Source organism: Copadichromis virginalis, linkage group LG17, assembly GCF_057382275.1.
Source record: "Copadichromis virginalis isolate Kocher_CV1m ecotype Utaka linkage group LG17, C_Virginalis_male_GT1.1, whole genome shotgun sequence".
NCBI classification, from domain to species: domain Eukaryota; kingdom Metazoa; phylum Chordata; class Actinopteri; order Cichliformes; family Cichlidae; genus Copadichromis; species Copadichromis virginalis.
The window spans coordinates 9,260,892-9,288,583 of record NC_140634.1 but is presented as its reverse complement, the minus strand read 5'-3'; the positions used below and the strand labels follow the sequence as shown (position 1 = coordinate 9,288,583).

The 27,692-nt window shown below is 41.0% G+C and overlaps 1 protein-coding gene across 4 annotated transcripts in view; it reads left to right on the top strand.

The window, feature by feature from the left end:
• The window catches only part of atp11b (ATPase phospholipid transporting 11B), a 48,490-nt gene extending 21,562 nt beyond the window's left edge, over positions 1–26,928 (top strand). For 2 of the 4 annotated variants that reach the window (XM_085437605.1, XM_085437604.1), the window contains exons 15-30: positions 792–860; positions 1,061–1,134; positions 1,379–1,482; positions 2,315–2,496; positions 5,309–5,512; positions 5,643–5,796; positions 5,953–6,055; positions 6,152–6,297; positions 7,176–7,235; positions 7,744–7,871; positions 8,182–8,320; positions 9,691–9,756; positions 10,434–10,537; positions 13,733–13,898; positions 21,126–21,289; positions 26,109–26,928. In XM_085437605.1, coding sequence (XP_085293731.1) covers positions 792–860; positions 1,061–1,134; positions 1,379–1,482; positions 2,315–2,496; positions 5,309–5,512; positions 5,643–5,796; positions 5,953–6,055; positions 6,152–6,297; positions 7,176–7,235; positions 7,744–7,871; positions 8,182–8,320; positions 9,691–9,756; positions 10,434–10,537; positions 13,733–13,898; positions 21,126–21,289; positions 26,109–26,190 — 1,945 coding nt within the window. In that variant the 3' untranslated portion in view covers positions 26,191–26,928. The other 2 variants (XM_085437607.1, XM_085437606.1) reach the window with 2 other exon arrangements.
• The last annotated feature ends 764 nt before the right edge of the window (positions 26,929–27,692 follow it).

Genomic DNA, 27,692 nt, shown 5'->3' with positions numbered 1-27,692 from the left:
GTGGGAATATGTCCTGAAAGGGCAAACGCAGTATTGTGAGCACATTCTGCTTTGCTGCTTAAACATTAGGCAGCTAAAGAAACTGGAATCAAAACACCACCTCTAGATCTACAAGAAAACCTTGATAAATTGATCATTTCTGCATGTAGCTGTTTAGGACCAAGCTATGGTTTGCTTGTCCACGAGTGTTTTAAGGTCTACTTGGGTCAGACTGACGTTAAGTTCATCGTTGGACGTTTAGCATAAGGCTCTGTTTGGATGTGTGTGTTTCTGCCCATTTTTATGAGAGCTATGTGAGTTCGTCCAAAGAGAACTGCAGTGCATCAATTGCACATGCGCCGGTCTGGCAGACTTCCAAGTGGGCTTAAAGGAAGCATAACCGGAATGACTGCCTGTCTGTGCTGTCTGTGTCGTCATCCATTGTAAATTATAATTTGTACCTTAAAGTAAATCCACCCATTGATTCAGGATCCTGTTTTGCAGGATCACCCTATGAAACTGGAAGTCCAGACAGTAGAGTTCAGTGCTTAGAGTGTTTTGTTTTTTCTGCTGCAAAACAGCTTTTAAAAAGTTTCTAATGCTGTGTAAATTTCAAATAAAGACAGAAAGCAGTCATTTAGACTTAAATTCCATTTATTCAAAGTACAGAGAGAATGGATGGATAACTGAATGAATTATGTATTGATTCGGTGTCCTGAGAAAAATGCTACAGCTTGCAGTTATAGGTAGTTGTTGTAAGATGTTAATATAAGTGCTGGGGTTTGTTTTATTTTATATTTTTTCTCTCTCAGGATTGGAGTGGCCTTCTCTTGCAGCAACGGAGATACCATGGAAATCAAAACTTTTGGCAAGTTAGAAAAGTATGTCACCTTGTGCATTTTTAAAATCACAAATAAGATTACAGTGGATTGTTGTTTTTCTTAATCTCACTCAGGAGATATTCCATGCTCTCATAGTTTTTAAAGTAAAATAATAAAAAACCTGCAGCCAAAAAATAAATCGCCCCTGTTCAAAACGAGTAACTAATCAATGTCTGACGGGTCTTTGTTTGGACACTCAGGTATAAACTGCTCCATGTACTCGAGTTTGATCCTAACCGCAGGAGGATGAGTGTCATACTGCAAACTCCCTCAGGTAATACCACGTTCTTCAGCTGAGCTGTACGTTTGTTGCAAGTGAAAAAAATGAAATTAACCATTAACAATAAAAACAGAAACATTGAGGAGTTGATAATATTCTAAAATAAGCGAAAAATGGAACGCTTATGTTTACAAGTATAATATAGTAAGTTTTTTTGTATTTTATTTTATATTTTTATTGAAAATTGACATTTTAATGCATATTTAGCGTATATGTTCTTGCTGTGTTGCTTTTCAAGGAGGCAAAGTGCTGTTCACCAAGGGGGCGGAGTCTGCCATTTTGCCTTTCGCGACTAGTGGTGAGATCGAAAAGACAAGGCTGCACGTTGATGAGTTTGCCATGGTAAGATTTTTGTTATTTATTTATTTGTTTGTTTGTTTTCCTCTCTAAATATTAACCAGATGCTTATATTTTCACAATCATGATACAGATTCATCACCCCTTAAGCCCAATATTTTTGGGGGGGATTTTTCATCTGTTGCAGAAACACATTTTTTTTTTTTTTTTTTTTTTTAACCATTGAAGTCACACACATCAGCTGCACATGTATTATTTAATAGGATACAAATGACTTACCTGTCTAGAGGTAATATGATTATCAATATGAAACTTCCCGATATCCCTGTGGTCAGATGTCTGAGACAAAGTTGATACATCTGTCTTCAAAAGAAACCTTTAAATATATATATTTTGATTTATGTCCTCAGATTTGTGTCTGTATGTGTAGGCCTGACATTTTTCAGTGTTACAGTGATTACTTTTGGCTCTCTGTTCCCATTACATTGTAAATTCCTCGCCACAACAGACAGACACACACACACACACACGCACTGCCCTCACATCATGCCATCATACGTCAGTACCCAGGAGTCGGTGGGTTGATTTGTGGTCATCTACCCCTTAGGCTCGCTCTGTGATTTAGAGTCAAGCTTTAATAATTTGTTTTTCTCGTCTTTCTTTCTCTTTGCTTCTTTGTTTCCTGGATTCATTTCTTCCCATCATTCTCTTATGATTTTTTTCCCCAACCTTGCCGACATTTGACCTTACCATCTACCCAAACGTGGTGTCTCATTTTATCCTTCATCATTTTATCAACCTTTCTTTTGATATTTCTTCTTTTTCTTCCCTGTTTTGAATCATTTTTCTAAACTCCATTCTCCTAATTTAATTATAGAAAGGTTTGCGAACCCTGGTTGTAGCATGCCGCCACTTCAGTCCGGAGGAGTACATCGATGTGGACAAGAAACTAAACAGTGCCCGCACCGCGCTGCAGCAGAGGGAGGAGAGACTGCAGGAAGCCTTCAGCTACATTGAAAAAGACTTGCAGCTCCTGGGAGCAACAGGAGTGGAGGACAAGTATGGAGACTCAAAACATAAAATAAAATATCTTGACATTCTCATCACATTCATAACCCGTGCTAATCAATACAGAAAGGATTTTGCATTGAGTATCCACACCTAAAACAGTATTAAGGACAAACACAGTCTCGCTAAACTAATAATACACAAAGCAGGCTTTTGATGTGTGCATTGAACACAAAGTAATAATCTACAATCTAGGCTTAAGTAGAGTCAAGTGAACTAGGTAGACTCAGGTCTTTTTTTTTTTTAATACAATGTTTGCTATAAATTAAAGCATCAATTCTTTTAAATCAAGAAGAAATTGTTTAATTTGGTCAGTACAATCAGTACACTGAAGTACTGTGGTTTGCTTTTCCAAACACTTGTGTGTAATCTGAGTCAATTTTTAGGAATGTGGGGTTAAGATAATGTTAATTGTAAGTGTTGCTCAATGCTACATGATTATGGGCATCAAATTAGATCAATTTAAACAACTGACCACTGTACTATTTGAAGATGGTCAACTTTAAAAACAGGATGCCATTGTACAGGAGTAGATGATTTATGTGCCACACAGGCTTCTGGATTTTTTTTCTTTATGCTGGCCAATTTCAGTTGACAATTTGTCCGTCCACTTTGGTGATCGAGATCTGGATACCTGAGCAGCTATTAGATAAAATCAAGAACTTGAAGGACCAGTAGGCTTATGCCATGGCAAAACATCTGTCACCCATCCATCTGTAATTTATCGTGGTTGAAGACACTTAAGTTTGTGAAGATGTTTCACCTCTCATCCAGGGGTCCTGGTTATTTAAAGTGTAGTTGGGTTACGTTAAGGGTGAAACCACTCTAAAGGTGCCAATATACCCTCCGTCGTGGCAGGAAGCCGCTGCAGTATTCTCATAAACGTCAGGTTTCACCACTCAGACAATATCGCGTCATGCGCTCTAATAAGGAGGCGAAGTTGTGAAAACCATCTCCCACACAACAAGCAACGCGGTGAGCATAAAAACTGTGAGACCTTGCCCCGTAATGAGCTGAGGTGTGAGTTGACCCATGCCATTTTTTTCACACCTTGGCTCATGTGATAACTCGCAACCTCAAAATGGGACAACCCCCTCCGGGGATTAAATACATTGCACACACCACCTTTTGGTTTTAGAACTGAAGCTCCTTTGAGAGATGAAGTGTCTTCTCAAATTGAAAGAAGTACAGTTGCCTTCTTTTTAAAAAATCTTTTATTCAAGCTCTTAAGACTACCATGACTAGGATGAGACCTTACACAGACAGGTATTCACCTAATTTGGTCTCAAGGTGTAATGGTTAAGTCCTATTGGTAGCTTTACCGGCACTTTAGACATTTTTGCAAGAATCACTAGAATCACTTGGTCAGAGATTCATTTGTCATGTTTATCACTATTTGTGAGCCTTCTTGAGTTCTCAATGGATTTGAAATCTCAACAGTTTGTGCAGTACAGTGGTCCCTCGTTTATCTCAGGAGTTACATTCCAAAAATAACACGTGATACGTAAAATCTGCGAAGTAGCCAACTTTATTTTTTACAATTATTTTAGATGTTTTAAGGCTGTAAAACCCCTCACTACACACTTTATACACTTTTCAAAGACTGGCATGGACGTTTTCACACTTTTCTCTCTTGTTTAAACACTCTTAAAGCTCAAACCTTTGTAAAAGAAAATGACCAGTATTATAGAATGAAACCAAAGGCAGTTGCCTTTGACGGTGCAAAGCTTTTCGTCGACATTGTTGTGTTGGTTGGGGAGAAAGCTTACAAACATACAGTACAGCGCTTCAGAGTCACACTGCTAGCGATCAAAGATTTATGTAAATTTGACAAGCTGAACGCATTCTGTACTGTACAGAGACACGGCACGAGATTGATCGACAATGGTGTACAGCCAATCAGGACGCAGAACACAATGCGCTGTTTAAAAAAAAAAAAAAAAAAAAAAACATGGAAAATTGCACACAAAAAAATCTGCGAAACTCCGAGGCCACGAAAGGTGAACCGCATTATAGCGAGGGACCACTGTACGCCCAACTGCTGACAACAAAACTCGGAATCTTATTTCTGTAATTCACACATTCCCAAAAAAAAAAAGTAAGTTTTGAGAAATGGACATCATCCACAGTGGATCAAATCTGCTTGTGTTTTGTTGTTGCTGTCTTAGGCTTTTTTTGTCATGGGCTTCCACCCCCCCCAAAAAAGAGAAAAAAATTCAAAACTGAAGAAACACACAGGAAAAACAGACAGATAAACACAGTGGGAAGATTTTTAACAGACAATAAATAGTCAGCAGGGAGAAGAAGACGTCACCTCACCGAGCCTCTCTGGAAATGAATGTTGATGTGTGTTTGCAGCCGCTCGCCATCTGCTCCTCACATAAGCCTCTTGCGTCTCCCACTTTGTTTATCTTTTTGCTCGCTCTCCCTTTTTCCCACTGCTCTGCTTCTGTATCTGAAATGAGATCCTCCCGGGGCACGGATGTTCACGGTCAAAGAATCTCCTCTGGTATGGAAGATGAGATGAAGGGTTCCCTCCAACATCTGTGTAACATGAAAAATGTAATGCCGATTGGCATAAAAATATTAGATCAGATCAACTGTCTTTGAATCTTTTGAAAAATAACTGCAGCGAAAAACACAAAGTAGTCAGTCACCCTCTGCTCACCAGTTCTTGCTAACCCTTCAGTAGATGTGTTAAATTATGAAGCTTAGTTTGATCAGTTCCATCAAGTTACCCACACTTTGTCTGCGTTACCTTGGAGACCAAAGTGTTTATTTTCTCTCTTTCTTGTATCCCTAGACTTCAGGACAAGGTCCAGGAGACCATTGAGGCTTTGCGACTCGCAGGAATCAAAGTATGGGTGCTGACAGGGGACAAACATGAGACGGCAGTCAGTGTAAGCCTGTCCTGTGGCCACTTCCACAGAACCATGAACATCCTGGAGCTCCTGCAGCAGCACTCTGATAACGAGTGTGCTGAGCAGCTCCGCATACTGTCCAGGAGGTAGGTGTGATTCTGCTGAAAGTAATGATGTTATCTGACAGCATACATGTTGTTTAATTTTGTGTGTATATATATCCCCCTGACCTCATATTGTGTTCTTTTTTTTTACTTTTTCTCTGTCTGTTCGCAGGTTAAGGGAGGACCATGTCATACAGCATGGATTGGTTGTAGATGGAGCTAGTCTGTCTTTAGCATTGAGGGAACACGAGAAGCTCTTTATGGAAGTGTGTAAAAACTGTTCAGCTGTGCTGTGCTGCCGCATGGCCCCACTGCAGAAAGCTAAGGTATTGTTGTCTTGTAAGCATTTTTAATTGTTTGTGGGTGGATGGGGTTCCTTTGTTGTTGTTTTTTTGGGGGGGGGTTTTATGTTTGTTTGTTTTTTGTCTCTGCAAATTTTCTGAAGCTCACCTGTGATGCCATTGTTACTTTGTTATGTCTAGGTTGTGCGTCTTTTAAAGACATCTCCAGAAAAACCCATCACCTTAGCTATTGGGGATGGAGCCAATGATGTCAGTATGATACAGGAAGCCCATGTGGGCATAGGTAAACACTTAGCTCACGTAGATACAGACTGTATTGTCTCACATGACATGGTATTAGTGTTCTGCAGTGTGATCTCCAGTATGTCTGTGTCTCCAGGTATCATGGGGAAGGAGGGTCGTCAGGCTGTGAGAAACAGCGACTATGCAATTGCCAGGTTCAAGTTCCTGGCCAAACTCCTGCTGGTCCACGGGCACTTCTACTACATTCGAATAGCTACTCTTGTACAGTACTTTTTCTACAAGGTAAGATCTAGAAAGAGACTTTCTACTTCCGCTGTAATTGTTCAGTCCCACTAGAATGAAAATACAAGACACATTCCCTGTGACTAAGAGAAATCGGTGTGTTTTTATTTGTTTTGTTTTTGTTTTTTTTAATTTAGCAAAAAATTGCATGTATTTGCAGTAACTCCTTTAAGTCAAAAAGGAATTGCACAGGTTGCCTGGTGGGAGTCAACCCAGCTCCAAACAGTGGTGCTCTGCAATCATTTTCAGATTGGTGAAGGTTTGCAAAATATTGCTGTGTAATTTATAAATGCTCACAAATTCAGTCTCAGTCTGAGTGCAGCTGGTCTGTGATGCATCTCTTTGCAAAAGAAGACTCTGCCTAATTGGTTGCCAAATGGGTGTATTCTGGTTATTTTCCTATCTGAAACAAGTTTGCACAGGGCCTGTTTTTACATTTTCAAATAACAAATCACTTATCTGTGGAGAACTTCTACATTTCTGTTCAGGAGATTTGGTTGTTCTCTAAATGTGAATTCTGTGTCTATAGATGGCAACAGATTTGCAATTTTTGCTGATTTATCCCAGTTATTTGCTGTGTAATTGCACGTAATTGCCAACTTAACCCCATTCAGATAACAGACTGACTCTTTTATTGTCATTTTATCATTGTCGTGATACAATTACTCACTGACTTGGTTCCCATCTTCAAAGACACCATCTCAAAGGCAACGGGACTACAGGTTCACTGCACACAGTCACAATAATTTAGCTTGTGCCATGGCCTCCAACCACTGTTTCCCCTAGTGTGACCGTAGCATAACTAAGAGCGTGTTCAGTTGTGTCTCCTGTCACTGCAATATTTTTAATGTTTCTTTCCTTCACTCTGTCTTTTCTAGAATGTGTGTTTTATCACGCCGCAGTTTTTATACCAGTTCTTCTGTTTGTTTTCACAACAAGTAAGTCTCACACTCTCTGTATCTTTGTCTTTTTAATGTCAGTGGTGTTTTGGTCCTAATTTTGTGCTCCGCTTTACCAGCGTATCTTATTAGGTATCAGATTGAGTGCATTTTTATAGATTTTTTTTCTTTTTCGATGTCTCTTGTAGTGAATCTGTGTTAAATAAAAACGAAAATGGATCTTATTATTTATAGGCTTTAAAATTAAGAATCAGAAGTCTATTGAATTTCTGTCTTTTCAATTATTTATGTAGCATGGTTTTGGAAGCCAGTCCCAAAATATTATTAACCATGTAACACTATAGTTTTTACTGGGAGGCCATATTATAATCCTCTTGCCTCATCTTCTAGTACAGTGTGTGTGTTCCTACTCATTTGTTTTTCCGCTTTGCTCCAACTCTGCTCCGCCTCGCTCCCTGATATCTTTAAGGTCTGTTGAACAAGTTGTGGATATCAGTTCTTGTTAATGGGTCATTGATGAGTGAAATGCTGTCTCTGTCCAACCTAGACTCTGTACGACAGTGTTTATCTGACACTGTACAACATCTGCTTCACCTCGCTGCCAATCCTTGTGTACAGTCTGTTTGAACAGCTGGTCCATCCGCATGTATTGCAGAACAAACCTGGCCTGTACAGGTGAGCTTATATGTCATCTCTAGGTGAACACTACTTTGTATATTGTTTTCTGTTATGTCATCATCTATATAGACAGTTGGCCCACTGTTTCTTTTTTTTGTGTGTTAATTGGAATTTTATGTAATGTTTTTAAATTGGCTGTTAGCATCTAGATGCTGCTTGTTACATAAATCATTTTATTTTTCAGAACTGCTAAATTGCAATGTATTTATTTATTCATCACAGTGAAACATGCAACTTTGCTTGGATCCTATGAATGCTCTTAAGGATTATGATTAAAAAAAACCTTTTATTTATTTATTTTCTGCAGGGATATTAGCAAGAACTCTCTGCTCTCTTTCCGGACCTTCTTGTACTGGACTGTGTTGGGTTTCTGTCACGCCTTTGTCTTCTTCTTTGGATCCTACATACTAATGGGAGAGGACACCACACTTATGGGCAATGGACAGGTATGTGTTTTCATGCTCTATGATGCTGATATCAGTCAAATGTTAGTTCAGAGCAAAAAAGGGAAAAGTAGCAAACTGATACTATAGAGTAACCATTCGTGATTGCATCTTGTTGTGTTGCGGACATTAACGGGACTGTTTACCCGCTGGTATTTTTGCACTCACGTCTTCCCTTCATCTTGCACTTTTCTTATCTGTCTCTTTGTCGTTCTTTTTGTTTAAGAGCATAACAAATCTTCCCTTTTCTGTCCTGCTGCATATCTCATCATCTTTCTTTCTTTCTGAAGTTTGGTATTTCCGAAAGCACTCACTTTTACTGCACTCTCTTGGTTGTCTTTTTCTTCTGTCCTTTGTTGATTACGCCTTTTCCCTTTTGCCTTCATGCTGTGCATGTCTTCAGATCTTGCGAGCTAACAGGCAGCTGGTAAGAGTCTGCTCTACAGATGAATGCATGTCTTCTTAGGGAGCTAATGAGAGAACTCCCAGAAAGATTTTCTTTTAAGTGAAATATTAAATTATTAGTAATGATGCTATTCAAGAGCATGAATTTAAGTGGCTAGTCTATAGCATTTACATTAGTGGTGTCTTGAAATATGCTGAATCAACTCATAGTAGAGTTACATGGCTTGGTTTAATCATTTCCTACCTCTCCTGTACCCTTAATGGCGATTTTTGAGTATATACAGTATTTTACAATATATTATATTTTGAGTTTGATGACCATTAGAATAGAATAGAATTTCTGCCTTTTTCAAAGCGTAGCTGCATAGGCAGAAACCATCTTCACTAACATCTAGTCAGATTTTTCTATAAGTAGGTAGATATCAGTTAGGGGACCGAGTTTGTAAAAGATTTTAGTTTAAATCATAATTCTGAAAGTAGCGAGCACAAACTTGAACTGTATTCCTATCACAGGTCCAGAAATGGTGTTTACTCCCCTGTGTGTCACTATTAGCCCTCAATGTTCGGACACCAGCAGGGTCCTGAACTGGCTGGCAACAAAACAATGTCTCCCACAGCTCTCAACCTATAAGTAGAACAGTGGAGCTACTGATGGTACTCACACAGTTGGAGGCCGAGGTCTTATTTTGGGCACCGTGATGCCAAAACAACTTGTTAACCAAGGCTACAGTCATAGTGAACTTGTCTCTCTTTGCACCACATGTGTAGACTAAAGCTTGTCAGTGATCCAAGGGAACAAGAGCAGTAGGGTAACAACGTCCCTTATACAGATGCGAACACACAGTCTGTACATTTATGCAAAGCTTCTGTTTTCCCCTCCTCATGAAATCATTTTCAGGAAGTGCCAAACTACATTGTAATGCTGTTTATTATTATTAACTGAAGTACTTGTATGTCTGTTTCTGTAGATGTTTGGGAACTGGACATTTGGAACACTGGTCTTTACTGTCATGGTCATCACTGTCACGTTAAAGGTAAATGATATCAAATATTATACCCTATCAACAAACCACTGTACTCTTTCTGAAGAAGCAGTTGTGTTTGGAACGTTTTGTAATGTTTACGACACTCATGGTTACATTTGAAGCTTTCAGAGTAATGAGTGGTGGGTTCATATAATAGCAGGCACTCTCCCAGTCAGATTTGTATGTATGCTACCTGCTGAGAACAAAGCAGCAGGAAGCCAAGTTATTCAGTGAGTGTAAACAAGGGCTGGGAAAGAAGTATCCAGTGACACATCTTCAGCTTAGCTGGAGTTTTGCTTACATGTAGGAATTTATAATAAGTTGACAATCTGACACTGAAGTACATCAGCAATTTATTTTTGAGTGTTTGAGTCTTTTCTCATGTAATGCCCTCTAAGGATGATGGCTGATGTTTGCATAGCAGAAAGCTGAGAAACGCATGCAGTTTCAAAAGGAGACATTTGTATTGTCAAAGTCTCGTTAATGAAATATGTTGAAAGATGTTGTGATGAGGATGATGTCAGTGGCCATTAATTCGAGAAGATAATTTATCAGTGTCACCTCAAGGTCTCTCTTTATAGCACGGAGGAAGATTGCTGTAGTTTATTGATGCACTGCCTGTCCCTGGATCCATGTTTTACACCCATTTTTCTTTTCCTCCCCCTCCTGTATGTGTGTAACGTCAGCTTGCATTAGAGACTCATTTTTGGACGTGGATGAACCATTTTGTGACATGGGGCTCAATTGCCTTCTATTTCATCTTCTCTCTCTTCTATGGAGGCATCATCTGGTAAGAACACCTTCTTGGCAAGTTCTTTTTGCTTCTGGAAAGTGATGCTTTTAAACTCAGTTACTTCCTGTGTGCTGTATGTTTATCTCAAATAGGTCTGGGCAACAGGAACAAAAAAAAAAGCTCTTACCACTTTTTTTTTCAGGTTTTTTTTCTCATATATATTAAACATTTAAATATTATTTTCTGTTAGAAGCTGAGCATGACAAATGTACAATACACAGAAAAATAGAACAATATACAGATCTGTAATTCTGTGTGTCTACAGTCATCTAAAATATTAATTCTGACCAATAAGATGATTTATATAGATTCAAACAGTTTTTGGGGGGAACAACACCAAAAATAAACAAAGCTTTCTGTATATATCATCAGTAAAAATTCAGGAATCTTTCAAATATAAAAAAGAGAACATAAACTAAAGTGATATATTCACACAATTGTGGTGTGCTAATGCTTCAAGACAACAATCCATCCATCCGTCCATCCTTTCACTTATCCGATTCAGGGTTGCGGGGGCGGGACTGGGAGCTATTCTAGCTCCCGTAGTGCGAGAGATGGGGTTCACCACGTGTAGGTCGTCAGTCTGTCGCAGGCCTAACTGTCAAGTTTTTCTAAAATATATAAATAGAAATGGTTTGAGAAAGCACAAGAAGCACAGGATTGAAATGCATTGTTTTTGACCACAAATCCGATCAGGTGGTGAAGTATGATAGCTTTGCAGATCTCTCTACACTCCTGTGTAGCTGGGACAGTGCTGTCTGAGAGAAATGTTTACAGCTAGTTGAACCAGCAGCTTCAATCAACATTTTCAACTGTGCTTACTTGCATCATACAGATTACAATAAGGTATTGCATTGTGCAGGTAAACAGTTAGCTGTGCATGGTGTAAGCATGTCCTTGCTTCAGGTGCTTATGTGGCATTTATGTGGAAACGTGCTTTCAACTCATTTTGCAATGTATGTTGCTCTGCTTCTTTATCAGGCTTTAGCAATGTCAATGGAAAATTGTATTTAGTAGTCAGTATAATCTTTTAGTGATATAAGTTTGCTTATGGTAGGATGCTGTTTGTAGTTATTTGTATTAGGAAATGTTTAACCATGTATACTTAGAAGCATATAATTAATTGTGTAGTGACAGGATGTGTGCACCCCAGGAATGCACCCCCACGTCCTGGGAGCATGAGAGCTCGTACCTTGTCTTATTGCTTTACGGTAGGATTAACATAGCTATGTCTGTTTTAGTTTAAGTGCTTCTTTACATATAGATGAACTGTTGGACTTTCCAGACCAGCAGGTTAAGGGAAGTTGTTTATGGGGCCACACTCTGACCCCACACACACACATACACACACATACGCTCAATGGAGTATAAAATAAAGACCGGGGCAGTTCTCTCACTGGAGTCTCTTAGAGTGGAGGCTGCCCTTGCTAGCAAGAAGTTCTGTGTGTTTCTCTTCTCTGAGTCTTTACTGAAGAAGTGTTTTAGAACATTTTCCCTAACAAGCAAAGTCCTCAGATTCTTCTTTTGAATAATAAGCTTGTCCTTTTATGGCTGTCATGTTCACTAACGCTGCAGTAGCACAAACATTAGCACATGTGCTGCTGCCAGCGGCTCCTCCTACACTGATGTCAGTGTTCCAACCATGTCCGTCCCCATGATTGGTTTGACAGGGTACTATTCTCACTGGCCTCTCGTATTGTCTGTGAAAACATGGATGTAGTGAGTTCTATCGGCTTTATATTGAGCATTGTCTCATATTTCTATTGAGGGAAAAATTACTTCATAATGACTATTTTAGTGTTTTATTGCCCAGCCCTGATGTCAAACTATACCTCACACTAGAGCAGGGCGATATGACCAAAAGTATTTATCACGATATAGATTTGAAAATTTGCGATAACGATATAATTGACACTAGACAAAATACTTTACAACTCCACAATTTTATTAGTGCAAAAAAAAAATCAATGTATTTTCACTTAAACAAGCAGCTGTTTTTTATGTGCATTAAAGTTATATAAAAATTTTACAGTGCAAATGCAAATTCCTTGCTGACAGTTGAACCAAAAGGCATTTCCAGTGGAAACTGGCCGACATATCCTCAGCATAACCATGTATAATATCCACAAAACTTAAAAAGAGGTTATACACACACAACACGGTAATATTATGTCGAAGCACTGTACGTATCACTCCGCGAGGCTCCTGCCTATGATAGCCGTAATGCTCAGACAATCCATCAAGCGGTGCGGGTTCGTAGCTTAGCAAAATCATACTAAAACATTTGACAGATTTTCGAGCGCCGTGTACGACATAAAATCATTTCAAGGTCTGTAAACACAACCAGAATTCAAACATAAGGCCCGCGGGATTATAAGGGGCACTGTCGATTTTCAGAAAAATCAAAGGATTGATTTTAAGTGTGCTGTACTTTCCAAACAACATGGTAATAACGACGGCCCGCTAGCACGCTCTACCAAAAATAGTGCTTTGTTGTGTATCTGACGGACGAAAGCTAAACCAGTTCCACACCACTGAAGTTGCAGCATTTTTACAAACCAGTTCTGGTTCATCAGTTTCATTCAACGATCCGCTTTCACCCATGTCATACTCCGTCGCCGCCGTGCCTTTTTCACCATGTGCGTATGAAAACAAAGGCACTGCGCATGCGTGTTTTACCCATATTCTATCGCGATATTTAATTTTCTTGTCGTAGCCCAACATTATACTGGTATTACCGTGAACGGAATGATATGGCCCAGCCCTACCTCACACGACTGCTTTGTTTTTGTTTTTTCTGGTAGTCTGCTGAGTTGAACAGATCAGTCTCGACCACGTTACACAGGCCAGTGAACTCACAGACTTGCAGGAGCCATGCTGATAATATTGGACCATAATGGATATTTGTAGTCTGACATCTGCACCAGTCATTAAACTCTGGTGTCAGGAAATAATGAAATTACTCTAAGAGCATGACTTCCAACTGCCAGTAAAACCTGAATTTATGGTGAACAGGGCAGAGTTGAGGCTGGCTGCCCATCTCTGTTGCTGTTTTGTTTTGTATGATTCTTTTTTTTCTTTTTCTTTTTTTGTAAGGCTAACCAAATGTTACTGTTGCTTTTGGACAAACTGGCTTGTAGATGTTTTCTAAGCATAAAATAGACATTGTTTCCTCTCCCCTTGCCCCCTCAGGCCATTCCTGCACACCCAGGACATGTACTTCGTCTTTGTGCAGCTGCTGTCCAGCGGTTCAGCCTGGTTCGCCATTATCATCATCGTCATAACTTGCCTCTTTCCTGATGTGTTGAAGAAGGTCTTGTACAGACACCTGCAGCCCACCAGCACTCAGAAGAGTCAGGTAATGAGGGGAGGAGGTGCAGGAGCAGTATTATAAAAAAGAAAAAAAAAAGTGGAAAGTATGAATGTGAGATGGTAAGACATTTATAGGTTGTTGCCTGTGAGCCAGTGCTGGCCTAACTCTGTACTTTCTCTGGTTCACAGCAGCTGCCTAAGTGCTCTTTTGTTCTACTTGCTGTTTGGACTCTACTGTAGTTACTGAGAATACTTCACCCACTTCTCTGTTTTCACTTACATTGAAATCGTTTTAAAAAGGGTGAAAGCCAATGAGAGATGACAGTATTCTTAAGTAGTTAACAGACTTTGAGAATAAGTCAGATATTGTTAGTTTATTACCAGATCTATGTAAACAAGTCTAAAAATGGTTTCTGTGGGTTTGGGGTTTCCTGCAGGCTCAGAATGAAAAAATTGGCAAAAGGGCCGAATGCTTTCCAGTAGTTAAACTTGTGTGTCAAGCGTTAGATTTAATACATATTCCTACTTGTTTCACACAAAGGGAAATTATATTTCCCGCTATTTGAAAAGAGCCTGGAGGGAAGAAATAAACTAAAATGCCACTGAAAGTTAAAATGTGACAGAGGCAGGGAGGAGAAAAGGTTCTGCCCATCGTGTTGTTTAAATGAGCCTATGTGGTCACAAGTAATCAACTTGGCAGCACAAGAAGGACTTGGTGTTTATACACACATTGCATGAGTCGCCTTTGATCACAGACACGCAGACCAGCTCCACACTGTGCATGGTCACCTTTCAGAGGACCCACACTGTTGCTGTATTGATTTGTCCAGCTGGAGATTGTTTATGTTTTAGTTTAGACCCTTCTCCTTTGAAATTTGTCCAGTCCTACATGGAGTTTGTATTTTCTGCTCTAACCTTTGTCCTGTTTTGTCTGTGTGTGCGATTCTGCGAGTGGGTTTGTGGTAGTGTGTGTGTGTCTGTGAGAGAGAGAGAGACTTTGATTTTTAACCTTTCTGTGTGTCTTCATCCTATCCTCTGTGTGCACTCTCCTGGTGTAGATGTATTCCAACCGTGTGGCGATAGGTGATGACTTCATCGCTCTGCAGCCTTTGTCCAGAGCCAAGAGCCAGCTGGGCAAAATTAGGTAGAGGAATTGAGTGACTCAGCCGTGGACTTAAAATACACCCAAAACAAAATTCAGAATATTATAAGGAGTGCCTTATTCAAATGCAATATTCTTGTACTGTGTGTGTACTTGTATTGTGATCCATCTGTACTTATAAATCTATATTTCTATGATTTGTCAGCTATTAACACCGAGTTGCTGCCCTGCTTTTGTAATTGAAAACGTATCAATTCTTACCCTTTTTAGGGAGCTGTTCTTTGATAATGTGGCGTGGCCTGACAGTGAAATCAAAGCATGCTGTGCACCTCTCTTCACATTAATTCTGTTTGGCCAAAAATACACAGCGTAGTAGTTAAAATCCTGTACACAGCACACTGCAAAAAGTCCGTAGAAAGTAGAAGTATTGCTTTATGGAATAAGCACTCCTGTGTAAGATCATTCATACAAAACTCAAATGTTCTTTTTCCCAGGTCTCAACTTTATTTGGTCATTTTTCTAACACTGGCAGTACCACAACTGCAGCGTTGTGTACCGTCAGTTTTAGAGTAGGAGCCTTTGTTTCATGCCTGTAACTGCATGCCCTGCACAAGCCAATCAGCATTCTCTGTGACTGGGATGTAGAGAAGATATAAATGTGTGGTTGGAGATCATGTCGAAGAATCGGGTTCAAGCACTTCAGCCGCTGCATGTGTTGCATTTTCAGTGAGAGACTGATGTAGAGAATGCGTTCTGAGACCACTTTCCACTCCTGCCTGTCACAGCATGCCGCTGTCATTACCCCACCACCCGCTGCATGTACAAATGGATAAATGAATGGGGGAGAGAATGAATGAATGCCGAATCACCTGTGAGGGCTCGTAGACTCTTGACTCTTTCCCTCAGCGCTCATAACGTAAGGGGAAATGTGTTGGGGAGGCGGCTCTGATCGTCATTCTTTATCGCTGCAGCTGGTCAAACCTACCTCTTGACCATCAGCAAGTGGTCTTGTCACATGAGCACAATCTGGAATGCCCCTCACATGTTAAAGTGACACATGAATCAGATGCATGGTGCAGCCCATCAATCCACTACTTTTATCTATATGGCATGGTCACCTATCTCGATGTATGCTCAACTAAAACAACTCAATCTAGGACACGGAAACGCCCTCCTTAGCTCAGCGTTATCCACCTGCATGGTTTTAGGCAGATCCTCAGGGCAAGACTGCCACTCCCACAGCTGCATGACAGACTCTTGAACTGGTTTGGACTGTTTTGTACAGCAGCATGTTGCTATGAATGAAACCCTGTGTTGTCTCACGTATTTTTCATTGATTGAATTGAAGATCTTGCTCTTTCGTAGTTGATGTCACGATAAAAACCTGTAAGGAAAATGCTAACAATAGCATAAGCTCTCTTTGATAACACAAAGGCCAAAGAGCCAAATTTAGGGTGGTTCTCTCTTAATGAGTGAACATGAGCAAATGGGGAGTTTTTTATTCTTTTTAACTGTCCAAGGTGAGCAAATCTTTGGTTGATACAGAGGTCATATTTAGTTTTGCTATTATTACTTTTGTTATGAGCAAGGATCATGAATTTGTTTTGCTTCTGCATGTTTTTATAGCTTGCTAATTTGTATGGTTCCAAGGTGGGTGGGAGGAAATGTCACTTATAAAAACAGTGGGCTGGATTTACTGTTCATGCTAGTTTATAGCACACTTAGTCGCTGGTTTATACACTATCAAAGTAAACTGAATCTGCAGGATGTAGTTAGTGGGGCAGATAGATTGGGTTGCAAGTTGCTTTTTGTCCTCACTGACAAAAAGCCTGTAAGTTACAGTAAAGTTGAATCAGTTATCTGAAACTGTTGTAACAGCAACTAAATGTGCCCTCTATGACAGTAGGGTTTATTGCCTCTCTCGTTACAAGTTTTAGCTAGGCGTACCTAATAAACTACCGTCTGAATGTGTTTCGGGCTGCTTGTATGTAGATAAAGCTGGTCTCATCTCAGAAACTAAATGAGCAGAAACCAGCTATTGATTTGGAGAGCACAGGTGAGGGTACAGAGCACATTATGCAAAACAGATTCACTCAGTCTGAGCGATTTGTTGATTTTCTGCGTTCAAAATCTTAATGGTATATTCATGTTAATGTGCTGCATAATGCAGTATGTTCAGCTCTGCTGAGATAATTCTGGAACTATTCAGTTTCCTTTTTTTTTTCTTAATTAGATTAGATAGAGGTAATCGTAAAAGAACCCAGAGGGCTCTCTAGGGTTTACTGTTGTTTGCCTACTCTGCAGCTCTGATAGATTCAGCAGCAGGTTAATTGCTTTGGATTCTAATAGATGTGCTTCTATCTCTGTTTCCCTCAAGATGCTTGTCATATGAATGAAGCTTCTTTCTGCTCATTTGTTGCCTAGTTTCACGGCCGTTTTTGAGCGCACTGGCCGTCTAGCCACTGTGCTTAGTTGTCTTTAACTTTTGTAGGAAATGAAGCCCTCCACTAGTGCCCTCATCAAAGCCCTTTACATTTTCTAAGACTTATTTCACTTATTCTCAACTAGTGATTTCTGATTATCTCGCAGTCCTAATTAAATTGTGATTTAAATGTGCAGCAGGGGACTTTGAGCAAAAAGCAGGAAGCAGCTGGGCTTGTCAGCTCTTCTGCTTTGTCGAGAAGGTCACTTGTGAAGGGCTTTAAGAAGGAGCGGCGTTGATTTGGCCTCTCGGTATGAAGAAATGTATTCGAGTACACTGTAGAGTGAAGGTCAGAAATTCCCCCAATTAACTGGCCCCCTATAGTGCAGCCTGGACTGGCTCTTGACCAAATGATCGCTTGCTTGCTGACTAATGAATCCTCCAGTTAGTAAATAAGCAGCACTGGAAAACATATCCACTGTACCTCAAATTGTTTTCCAGCTGTACGAGACAAAAGCTGATCTGCATGTAAATCAAAATAAGAACAAATATTTGATACATTTAGAAAAATTGCACAATTAATAAAAGGTAGCAATTATTTGATCCAATCATCCAAATCGTTTTGTTTCAATAAACACCTAAAGATTGAACATGAGATGAAACTGCTAAGAAGGATGTGTTTTGCAGTGCACCTGGTTTGCTTTTTTAGTGTTCAGCCAACCGTCCGCAAGGTTGACTGTATGACTAGCTAGTGGGGCTCACTGTAAGCATCTTGTGTCCTTCAGATGGAAGAGGGTGAGGGTTCAGTCGGCCCAGAATATGACCCTGTTAAAGCCCAGCGGAGCCCAGGGGAGGACAATTGGCACCTGCTAGCTGCTTATCCTCCCCCTGCTGCCCCCGGCCCAGACTCATGCTCCCTTAGGTAGTACCGTACATGTACTTCACTTCCATCTGCCCCCCTCCTTGTACAATCACTGCCTGGGCATCGTCTTCACCTGAAGACCAACCAACCCTGTGCACCCTTTCATAGCTGCACTCAGTTGCACAACCTGCAGCCCTTGATCATTAACCCATAACTGTTTGTCACAGCTGCTCCCACACAGCCTTTTAACTCGTTACTCAAATAAGATTCCTGTTTGTCTTTGTGTCTGTCCCACGTTGTATATGAGTGACCCCATGCTTTCCCAGCCAGTCACAATTAACTTCATCCTTCCCTTACCTGTCAGTGAATAACACAGTCCTTCCCTGGCCAGATGCGACTGACCCTGTCCTCCCCTTACCCAACCATGATTTTTTTTACTCATCCTTTTCCCAACCCGGTCTCAATTCACCCCTCACTGGTTTCTGATCAGGTATGGGTTCAGAGTTTAGACGCAGAGAGAATGCTGTTGGCATGCTGACTTTGTCTTTGCCATGTTTTCATCTCATACGCAGTGATATATCTTTGCTTGCTTGTAAGGGTTTTACATCACCTTTACTTCCTTTTCAATTATGACTTTAAATATCTTTTTTCCCCATTAGTTCCATAATTTAATAGTTTTTGTTTCTGTGAGTTATTTTTGTGAGTGCTAGAAAACAAGATTATTCTATCACGCAGATTGACGTGCACTTTCTTGTTTCTCTTTAAAGCAGCAAAATGCTGTGCTCAGTAACAGGACAGAAAGCAAGAACGTAGTTGAAAGCTGTAATTAATATTGTGGTAAGTCAGCCAGAGGATGACGTCAACCATACAGCTGTCACTGAGGCCTTGGCTATTTTAATGGCAAAGCCTTCAGCTCTAGCATTCATTTTTCAAAAGGTTTACATGAGAATTATTAATCTTACAGTCTGGTCTTCTTTTGATCTCTGAATTATGTGACTGCCTCTTTCTTTAGAGGTTAAAAAATAAATAATAAAACCCAAGAGTTGGTTGAAAACACTGCAGTGCTGAATTTGGCTCTTTGTATTTACAGGCTCTGTGATGACTCATTGGTTCTCCACAGGTTGATGCAGGGGTTCATTTGTTTGAGTAAGCAAAATCATTATTGTTAGTTAATCTAAAGACAGACTCATATGGTGCTGTCTACTTAGAAAGGATATTTCTCCAACAGATAATCAGTAGAATAAGGTGTGTAATGTTCATAGCTACAGCTGTGGTTGTGCTTCTTTTCCTGTTTTCAACAGCCCCAGCTTTTCTTTTCTTTTTTTCAATAGACAAAACGCTGTACAATAGAACCTGAGTCTAAAAACCAGACATTTATAGTATAACCTTGGAGCACCTGACAGTGTCAGAGTAATTCATATTCACCGTGACCTGTCTTTGTTTTGCTGTCTCCAGCGAGGAAGCAGAAGTTTGGATTCATGCCTAGCATGTCTCCAGTTTCAGCTGCAGAAAAGCACAACATCCATAAGTGAAAGCACACTGGAATCCACGGGTCACTTACCCAGACACAAATGACTGTCAGCATTACCACATTAGAGGGGACATCGTGAAATGACCGCGTTTAGAAACCGTTTTGTACAAAAGCCAACTTTGGCGATATCTCAACTTTCTGATTCTGTACTATGACACAGTATCAAACTGTACCTGTGTGTTACTGGACCTTCAAAACAATCAAAACCTTTTTTCCTCAATACTATTAGCATAGTAGATTTATGAATTATGTTCATGTAATACACAGTAATAAATGGGACCTACACTTGAGAGGTAGTAGTAGGGAACACAATGCCAGCTGAATAAGTGCAACTCTACACCACTGTCACTTTTTCCTCGTTGTCTCTACTGCATCACCTACTGCCAGGTGCTTCCTTAGGTCAGCAGACAGGTTTCTCATTTAATTTAGCTTTATCTACGAGTGCACCACTGGCTCACTGAGCAATCTAGTTTTAAAAAAGTTTTGTTTGTTTGTTTTTTAAATAATCCCAAAACATGTAGTCTTGCAAAAAAAGTCCACTTAATAGAGAGCCAGCCTGAGCATAAGGAAGTAGAGAAAATGGGCTTATGGTTAGTTTATGTTAAATGTTTATGTTGATGCTAAGTGATCCATCACAGATGCGACAGCCTAGCAGAAAGACCTGCGTTGAGTTTTCGAGGCTCTGGAACAAAAAGTCATCTTTCCTTGAAGGTTTGTTTTGTAGTCGTAGTCTAATGCCACAGCTTCTGCTCTGTGAACAAAAATCCTCTGCTGAGGTGCACAAGGAGGAAAAGAATAGCTTTGGGTGGTCTTCATTTGCTGCAGATGCTACACAGCCTATCTTGTGTAATGCCCAGCTACTATCAGGAACCTAGAATAGAACCACTGCAGGAACTTTATGTATTTAGCATTTGATATTTGGTTTTGGCACAAGGCCGAAGACACTTGATCTGGTTTAACGTTGCCCAAAAATTATACAGCAGATCATTCTTAAGTTTAACTACAAACATGTGTTTTTTCTCATAGGATTTTGTTTTGTTTTTAAGTATTTATTTACCACATTTCAATCCCTGATGTAGCATGTTTTGAATGTTTTCCCTTGTACATCACTGTTGCTGTGACAGCATGCAAAACATCATCCTCCAGTCACTCTTTTCATACCAGTCACCCTGAATTGTTTTGGTTTTGATCTTTCTTTGTTTTCTTCTCTTTCTCCACTCAAATCTTGTTTGTTTTTTTTGTTTTTTCTCTCCTTAATTTTCTGTGATTTCATTCTGTGCCACCTTTTCATTTTTGTTTTATTCACTTTCTCTCCCTCTGTTTCTGCGCTTCTTCCACTTTTTGCCTTCCCTCCAGTCTCTACCAGCCTCCCAGGTGCAGAACCTCAGCTGCATGGAATCCCTGTGCTGCTACCAACAGGGGCAGAGCGGCTGTACCCGCCTGGCCCGCCTCCTGGAGCAAATGACTGGACGCTGCAAGGCCAGCGCCAACAATTGCCACACATCCAGCCACAACAACAGGTGGGGAAGACTACGACATCGAGAAAACGTGATTTTGAATGACGAACCCTCGGCACCTCTTGGTGTCAGAAATCTGGGCTTCAGTCCCGACCGTTGTAGCCCATAATGTGACTGCAGGTCAACTGTAAGTCTTGTTCAGATTTATAGTAATTTGAACTTCGTGGTGGGGAAGCTGGGCTCCAGGTGTTCCTAGAGGCTGGTTTTAGGCTGAATCTTTGCAGGACTTTGGGACAGCAGCCAAAAGAAGGAGTTAGAGGCTGAACATATGTGGATCAAGCCATCATGGACTGCACTACTATGAGTTTCTCATTTCCATCAAAGTCTGTGTTGGGAGTCTGGAGTCTGAACATTCTGATTAACCAGACAGAAGGGTGTGCTTAATGTCATATCCACAGAAATGCATCAGTACTCCATAGAACCAAAACCACAGGGTGATTCTGATGGCTGTGCTGTCTTACAAAGCATGCAGGTGTGAATGTTTGGCAGACTAACAGGGAGAATCTGGGTTACAGTATTATTTATTAATACACGATATACCGGTGTCCAGCGGGTCTGTCTTGTGTAACCCACACTTAAGGGTTTGTCTGTCTGTATGTTAACCCATGTGTCTGTGTCCTAACAACATGCTATGATCTGTTTGTCTTGTCTGTCACCCTTTCCAAAATATTCTCCAAAAATCACCTGGCAGTGAGTCTGATTAATAACCAAGGAATAACTAAGGTTTCAAGGAATTTTGCAATGCGCTTTAACAGATAACCCGAGCACTGTATTAAAGTCTGTTTGTTAGCCTTGTATTCACTAACAGGCCCTATTTTTCATTGGAAAGCTACTCCACAGACAATGGTTAACTTGTCCAAATAATAATGTGGATTTAGATATTTCTGGGACTGATAAGCTGTCAAAAACATTTAAGTGGGAAGCCGAAGCAATGAGATTGAACAGTAACTGCAATGCGAGGTCTTTGCTGCAGAGAGAAAATGAAATATTCCAGTTTACAGCAGAAAATGAGCATTTGATTATGCAGATTTCTTCAAAGCTGCAAGTCCACTTTGTGACAAAAGGATGATGAAACGGAAACAGTTTGATTATCTCTTTGTTTGTTTGTTTTTTGGGGGGTTTCAGCTTTAACAACTTCAGTTTATCGGACTGCCCAATCTGCAGTTTCACTTCTGTTGTGTCTTTTCACCCGAACCCTGGCGACTCTGTGGGGTCATCGATTTATCGACTGATCAGCCCTCTCTGCTGAGCGGTCATTATTTGTTTAAACAGCTTGGGACCCTCAGTATTGATCGCACTGAGTTAAAAGGTGTGTGTGTGTGTGTGTGTGTGTGTGTGTGTATAAAGGTCACGACAGCATGCAGGGCAAATAAGGGATTCAGGGGTCTCCCCGTAGCCCGCATGGGGACTAATAAATGACAACGTCTTATGTGAAGAAGTTGTTTTTAATCTCTTTGAACATTCTCATAGTAAATGGCCTGTATTTGTATAGCGCTTTACTAGTCCCTAAGGACCCCAAAGCGCTTTACACATCCAGTCATCCACCCATTCACACACACATTCACACACTGGTGATGGCAAGCTACATTGTAGCCACAGCCACCCTGGGGCGCACTGACAGAGGCGAGGCTGCCGGACACTGGCGCCACCGGGCCCTCTAGTAGAGACATTGTTCCTGGCTGCAGTTACATCTTTCAATCAATAACCTCTGGTTTGGCATCAGATGATCACGTTAGACTTTGCTTCAGCTGGTGAGATGATAAATTGGGTCCCATGCTTTAATATTTATACCCTTCATTATTCCCTCAGCCGTGGGGGGGGTTTCTACCATGAAATGTTTTAGCAGATCTGATGTCAGGGTCATTTTGCTGAAGCCCCTTTGCTTCAGGGAGAAACTGCCACTAAATGCATGATTCAATTTAGATGAATTTCTTCCTGTGGGAATGATTGATTTTTGTTTTCTGACCTTGGCACAAACCAATCAGTCGTATTCTTCCAAGTAAGGACATGGCTGCCAGTTTGTTCTCGCCAAAGAATAAATAATGAACATCTAGAAAATGCTTTGCCTAGCTGTGCTTCATACTGTAAATACAAAAAAACAAAGTGGAGTAACAAACTCGTAGGTGATTCTGCAAGTTTATTTTCCTCCCTAACCTAGACGTTCCTCTTCTCGCTCTTCTTCACCTTTTGGGTGTGATGGCAAAAAGCAGGAAACTGCAAAGAATGCCTAAACAGGTAGTGAGAGCCAGCTAATATTTGGCCTTAATGCTAGGATACTGCCATAGAGGAAATGGAATATATCCACCCATTCCTATATTCTATACTTAATGACTGGAAGGGACATATAGCAAGCATATGTAGTACTTATATAATACATGACGCATTTATCTCATATTTATTGGAAGCCCAGTTACAGTTGGCTGCTGTACTTGGCCTGTTGCTGGCCAAGGTTAAATATTTTAGTGACAAAGCAGAAATTTTTTGTTTTTGGATTTGTGGATTTGGATTTTTTTCTGGAAGTTTTAGGGGAAAAATGCAGGTTTTATAACAAAAAAGACTTCCTAAACAGAAAAAGACTGCTTAGGACACCAGAGGGGCTGCTGGGATGTGTAGTCTCAGTCTCAGTTTTGAGGTGGGGTTTTTTTCTCTTTTCCCTGCTACGTCCTCCAATCTTTTTCTATCGGATCCTGAAGCCTTATTATGCTTCTGAGAAGAGGCCATGATTGAAGGCGTGCTCGTTTTAAATCCCATGGTGTTCCAGTTGGGTGGAGTTATCGTCCCTACAGGAACAAAAACATGAATGCCCAGTGTATCTTGTTGCATGGGGGCTGCTGTTGCCTGTGAGTAGACAGCTGAGCATGTGACAGCATGTGAGAGCGCCCCCAGTCAAACCATTTGAGTCATGAGTCTATTTAAAGTCCCTGGGTGCCCCTGTAGTTTCTTTTCTTCTGTTTAGCAGGTATAAAAACAGTTGTCTTCATGTTGGTGTTAGACTAAAGGTTGAGAGATATACTTTGAGTAGTAGACCTACTGACATCTTTTGGGGGGGGTGTTAGGTGAGAGATGCAGCAACTCTGAAGTTGGACAACATAAAACAGTTGATTTTTGTAAAAGCTGTCCACACGTTTCAGACGTCACTCGTTCCGTCATGTGAGGTTCAGATGTGGTAGCCAGGCTTGGAGGTGCTGTTTGACGTCAGTGGATGCTGAGCTGTGGTCTCTCTGTTACTCGCTCGAGCTTTGAGGCGGAAGCTCTGATCGTGAACTCTGGTTCAGCTTTGATGTGAGTCAGCACATTGGAGGTTGGTGTGTTGTGACTTAAAGGCGTTTCAAACAGTGTTTGCTGTGTTCATGTTTTTCTGGTCCCACATAAACCAAATGGATGAGACTGTATGGAAGATTTGTTTGTTAGATATTTCCAAAGGAGTCTCAGCTCACCAAGCTAATAATAGGGAATTGGCTGTATCTCAGTCATGTCATATAACGTTATGCACTGTATGTGTTTGTGTTCAGTACTAAAGACTAGCAAATCCACCCTGCTGTTGTATATTTAATAGGCAGGATATCAGATGCTGATGATTATTTTGAAGCTGATAAATAATGAAAGAATGTTTCTGATGCTTGTTCATAATTTTATTTCTCTTTATGATTCTACTCATGAGTTGAGTAGCTCAAGTCTCTCCCCAGCTCCTCAAAGGGAAAACACAGGTGGAGAAAACAGCTAAACCTGTCTTAAACACATTTCTGGAGGCAATTGTTAGAAGAAGCACATCTACTGTATGAACCTGTATGAAGAACCCTAGTTGTAATGTTGAGTGTCAGGCTTGGCATTTTATTCTGGTATCTAATTCAGTTCCAGCCAGGATCGTGCCATCTTTAAAACTGACTGATGGTGCGTATCCACATGGGTGTTATTCTTTGTGAGTGATCACCCCAATTCCCAGCACTGGAATCTCGATGGGAGAGCCACGATATGATGATTGGCAAATACTCCAATAAGGGTGCAAACACTGACGTGTACTTGATTGGCTGTTTGCTCCCACCACAAACATCCTAAAGTAAATATCGCTCTAAATGGCACAAGTAATGGGTGACATCACCTTGTTTTTCATGAGCCCCGCCTCTTCATAGTGTAAAAAGCTACAGCCACAAAAAGATTAATGAAAACATCCCATTATTAGGGACCCCAACAGGTCAGAAACACCAGCAACTAGAAAAACACTGCAAAGCACACAAAATGCAAACGAAGTGGGAAAAAATACAATGGAAGTAGGAAAGAAAATCTCAAAAAACACAGAAGTGTTTTGGGGAACAGCTGTGGAAGTGACAGAAACCAAAACATGCGATGCACCGAGACACGCTTAAAAGAAGCAGAGGATTCCTGTGAGGGACAAAATAGATGCTGTAGATGCATGTTTGTCTCCCAACAACACTTCTGTTTGCTTTGTTAGGGTGTGTGGGGTTTGTTTTCTTGCAATGTGTTTGACCTCTCGGGGCCACCGTACAGCTTTGGTAAACAGTTGTGCCTTCTTTGGTTCAGTCACTGAGTGCAGGACTTCTAAATTGTGGGCCGTTGCTGATAAAGATTAGTGCGAGTTACTGAGGAGAGACTTGTGATACTCACTAACACCATCACACCATTACTAACCTCACTCATCACTCACTCTTCTCTGCTTCTTCCAGCCTGGTTGTGTAGATTGTAATCACCAACCTGTGGACAGCAGTGTAAGCTAGTGATAGCTCAGCCCCACTCTTACACCCACACACAGAAACCCACTTAGGCCAGCCTCCTAACCGTCACTCACCCTGCTGCCTGTTTTCAGGTCTTGGAGCGACACGGAGAACTTGTACTCCAACGATCGCAGCATCCTGACGCTGTCGCCCATCGAGGCCACCCACTGCTGACTCCCGGGGCCGCTGACTGTAGCACAGGGGGTCGGGGGGAGAGCCACCGCTCCATTATGAGTCATAATCACACCCCCCGCAACCTCAGCCACCATTTTCGAAACAATTTCATTTTAAACTCTGTTAATTCCCAGCAGGATGCAGCACTGCTACAAATGGGATAAGGATCCAAAGAACTCGTTTGAGTCTATGCTGAGAGGAACGTCAGATGGGAGCGAAAACTCTGAAGGAAATGGAACATGTGGTGCGAGCTATTTGTGCTGCTACGTGTACGCTTGAAGATCCGGTCTGTGTCTGAGCTGTAAAATGCCTGGATTCCTGCTGCTACTGCTAGCAGCGGATCTGCAAGTCCATCAAACTGGAAAACACCCTCCATAAAATCAGTTTTTAGTCACGTGAACTCCTCTGGAGCCCTTTCATTGTCAAAACAGCGATTTCTGACTGAGTACACTTTTTGCTGCGAGTGTCAAAGTGAGCATCCAGAGGATTTGTCAAGTCGACAGCAAGCCAGGATCATATACGTAGCAAAACATCCTGTTGCTTCCATAAACTGCTACAAAACTCTTCATTCAGACCTCCCACCACAGCCCTGCAGCATCCAGAACATGAAGCCTCATCTCTACCGCGGTACCAAAGACCAAAAAGGATTCCGACTGGAGTTTAAAAGGAAAAGTGTTTATTTTTTTGTGCCTGATTGTACAGAAGCTTATATTGTTAAAGGAGACTTGTTGTTGTTCATGCTGCTTTTGTCGTCTGTTCTGGCCTCTTTGTCCCCCCCACCCCTCCCAGTGCACCACTGTGAAAGAGGCCCAATGTTTTAAAAAGCCATACGTTTTTGAAGAGGTCAGATTATTGGAGGTACTGCAGATGGACGCTTGTGGGGGCTTGTTGTTAAATTTGTTCTCCTCGAATGCCTTTTGTCACCCAGCCCGGCGACCAGAAGCATCTCAGCATTAAAGCCCACGAGGTCTGGCAGAGTCATCCATGTCAGCTGCCTAAAAATACGTCCGATTTGACACCATTATTTTATTTATGCTTTTTCTGGTGAGGCTTTAACGGTGAGATGCTTTTCCAAACCGTGGCTGATGCACGTCGACCCAAGACAGCAGAATGTGTTAAAGTTCAGAGGGGAAAGGAAAAGCAGAGCATTTGCACAAATCACATATCAAAATTATTTTGTTGGGTTTCTTTCTTTCTTTCTTTTTTTTTTTTCATTGGGAAAAGTCATTGTCACCGTTCACATCTGAAACCATTTGAATCACATTTTTTGCTGTTACATTGTTATTTTATTACCCCCCCCCCCCCCATGTGTGTTTGTCTCCACCTGCTGTTGGAGGTGTGTGTGTGTGTGTTTTGTTTTTTCTCTGTTGGTTGAAGGAGGTACGGTCCATCATAGCTGTTTGTATGTATTTGAATGATCTCAGCGACCACCCGGCGCTACCACTTTTACTCATATCAGCGTATGTGCAAGCGGGATGTTGGTGTGATATTAAATACTTAAC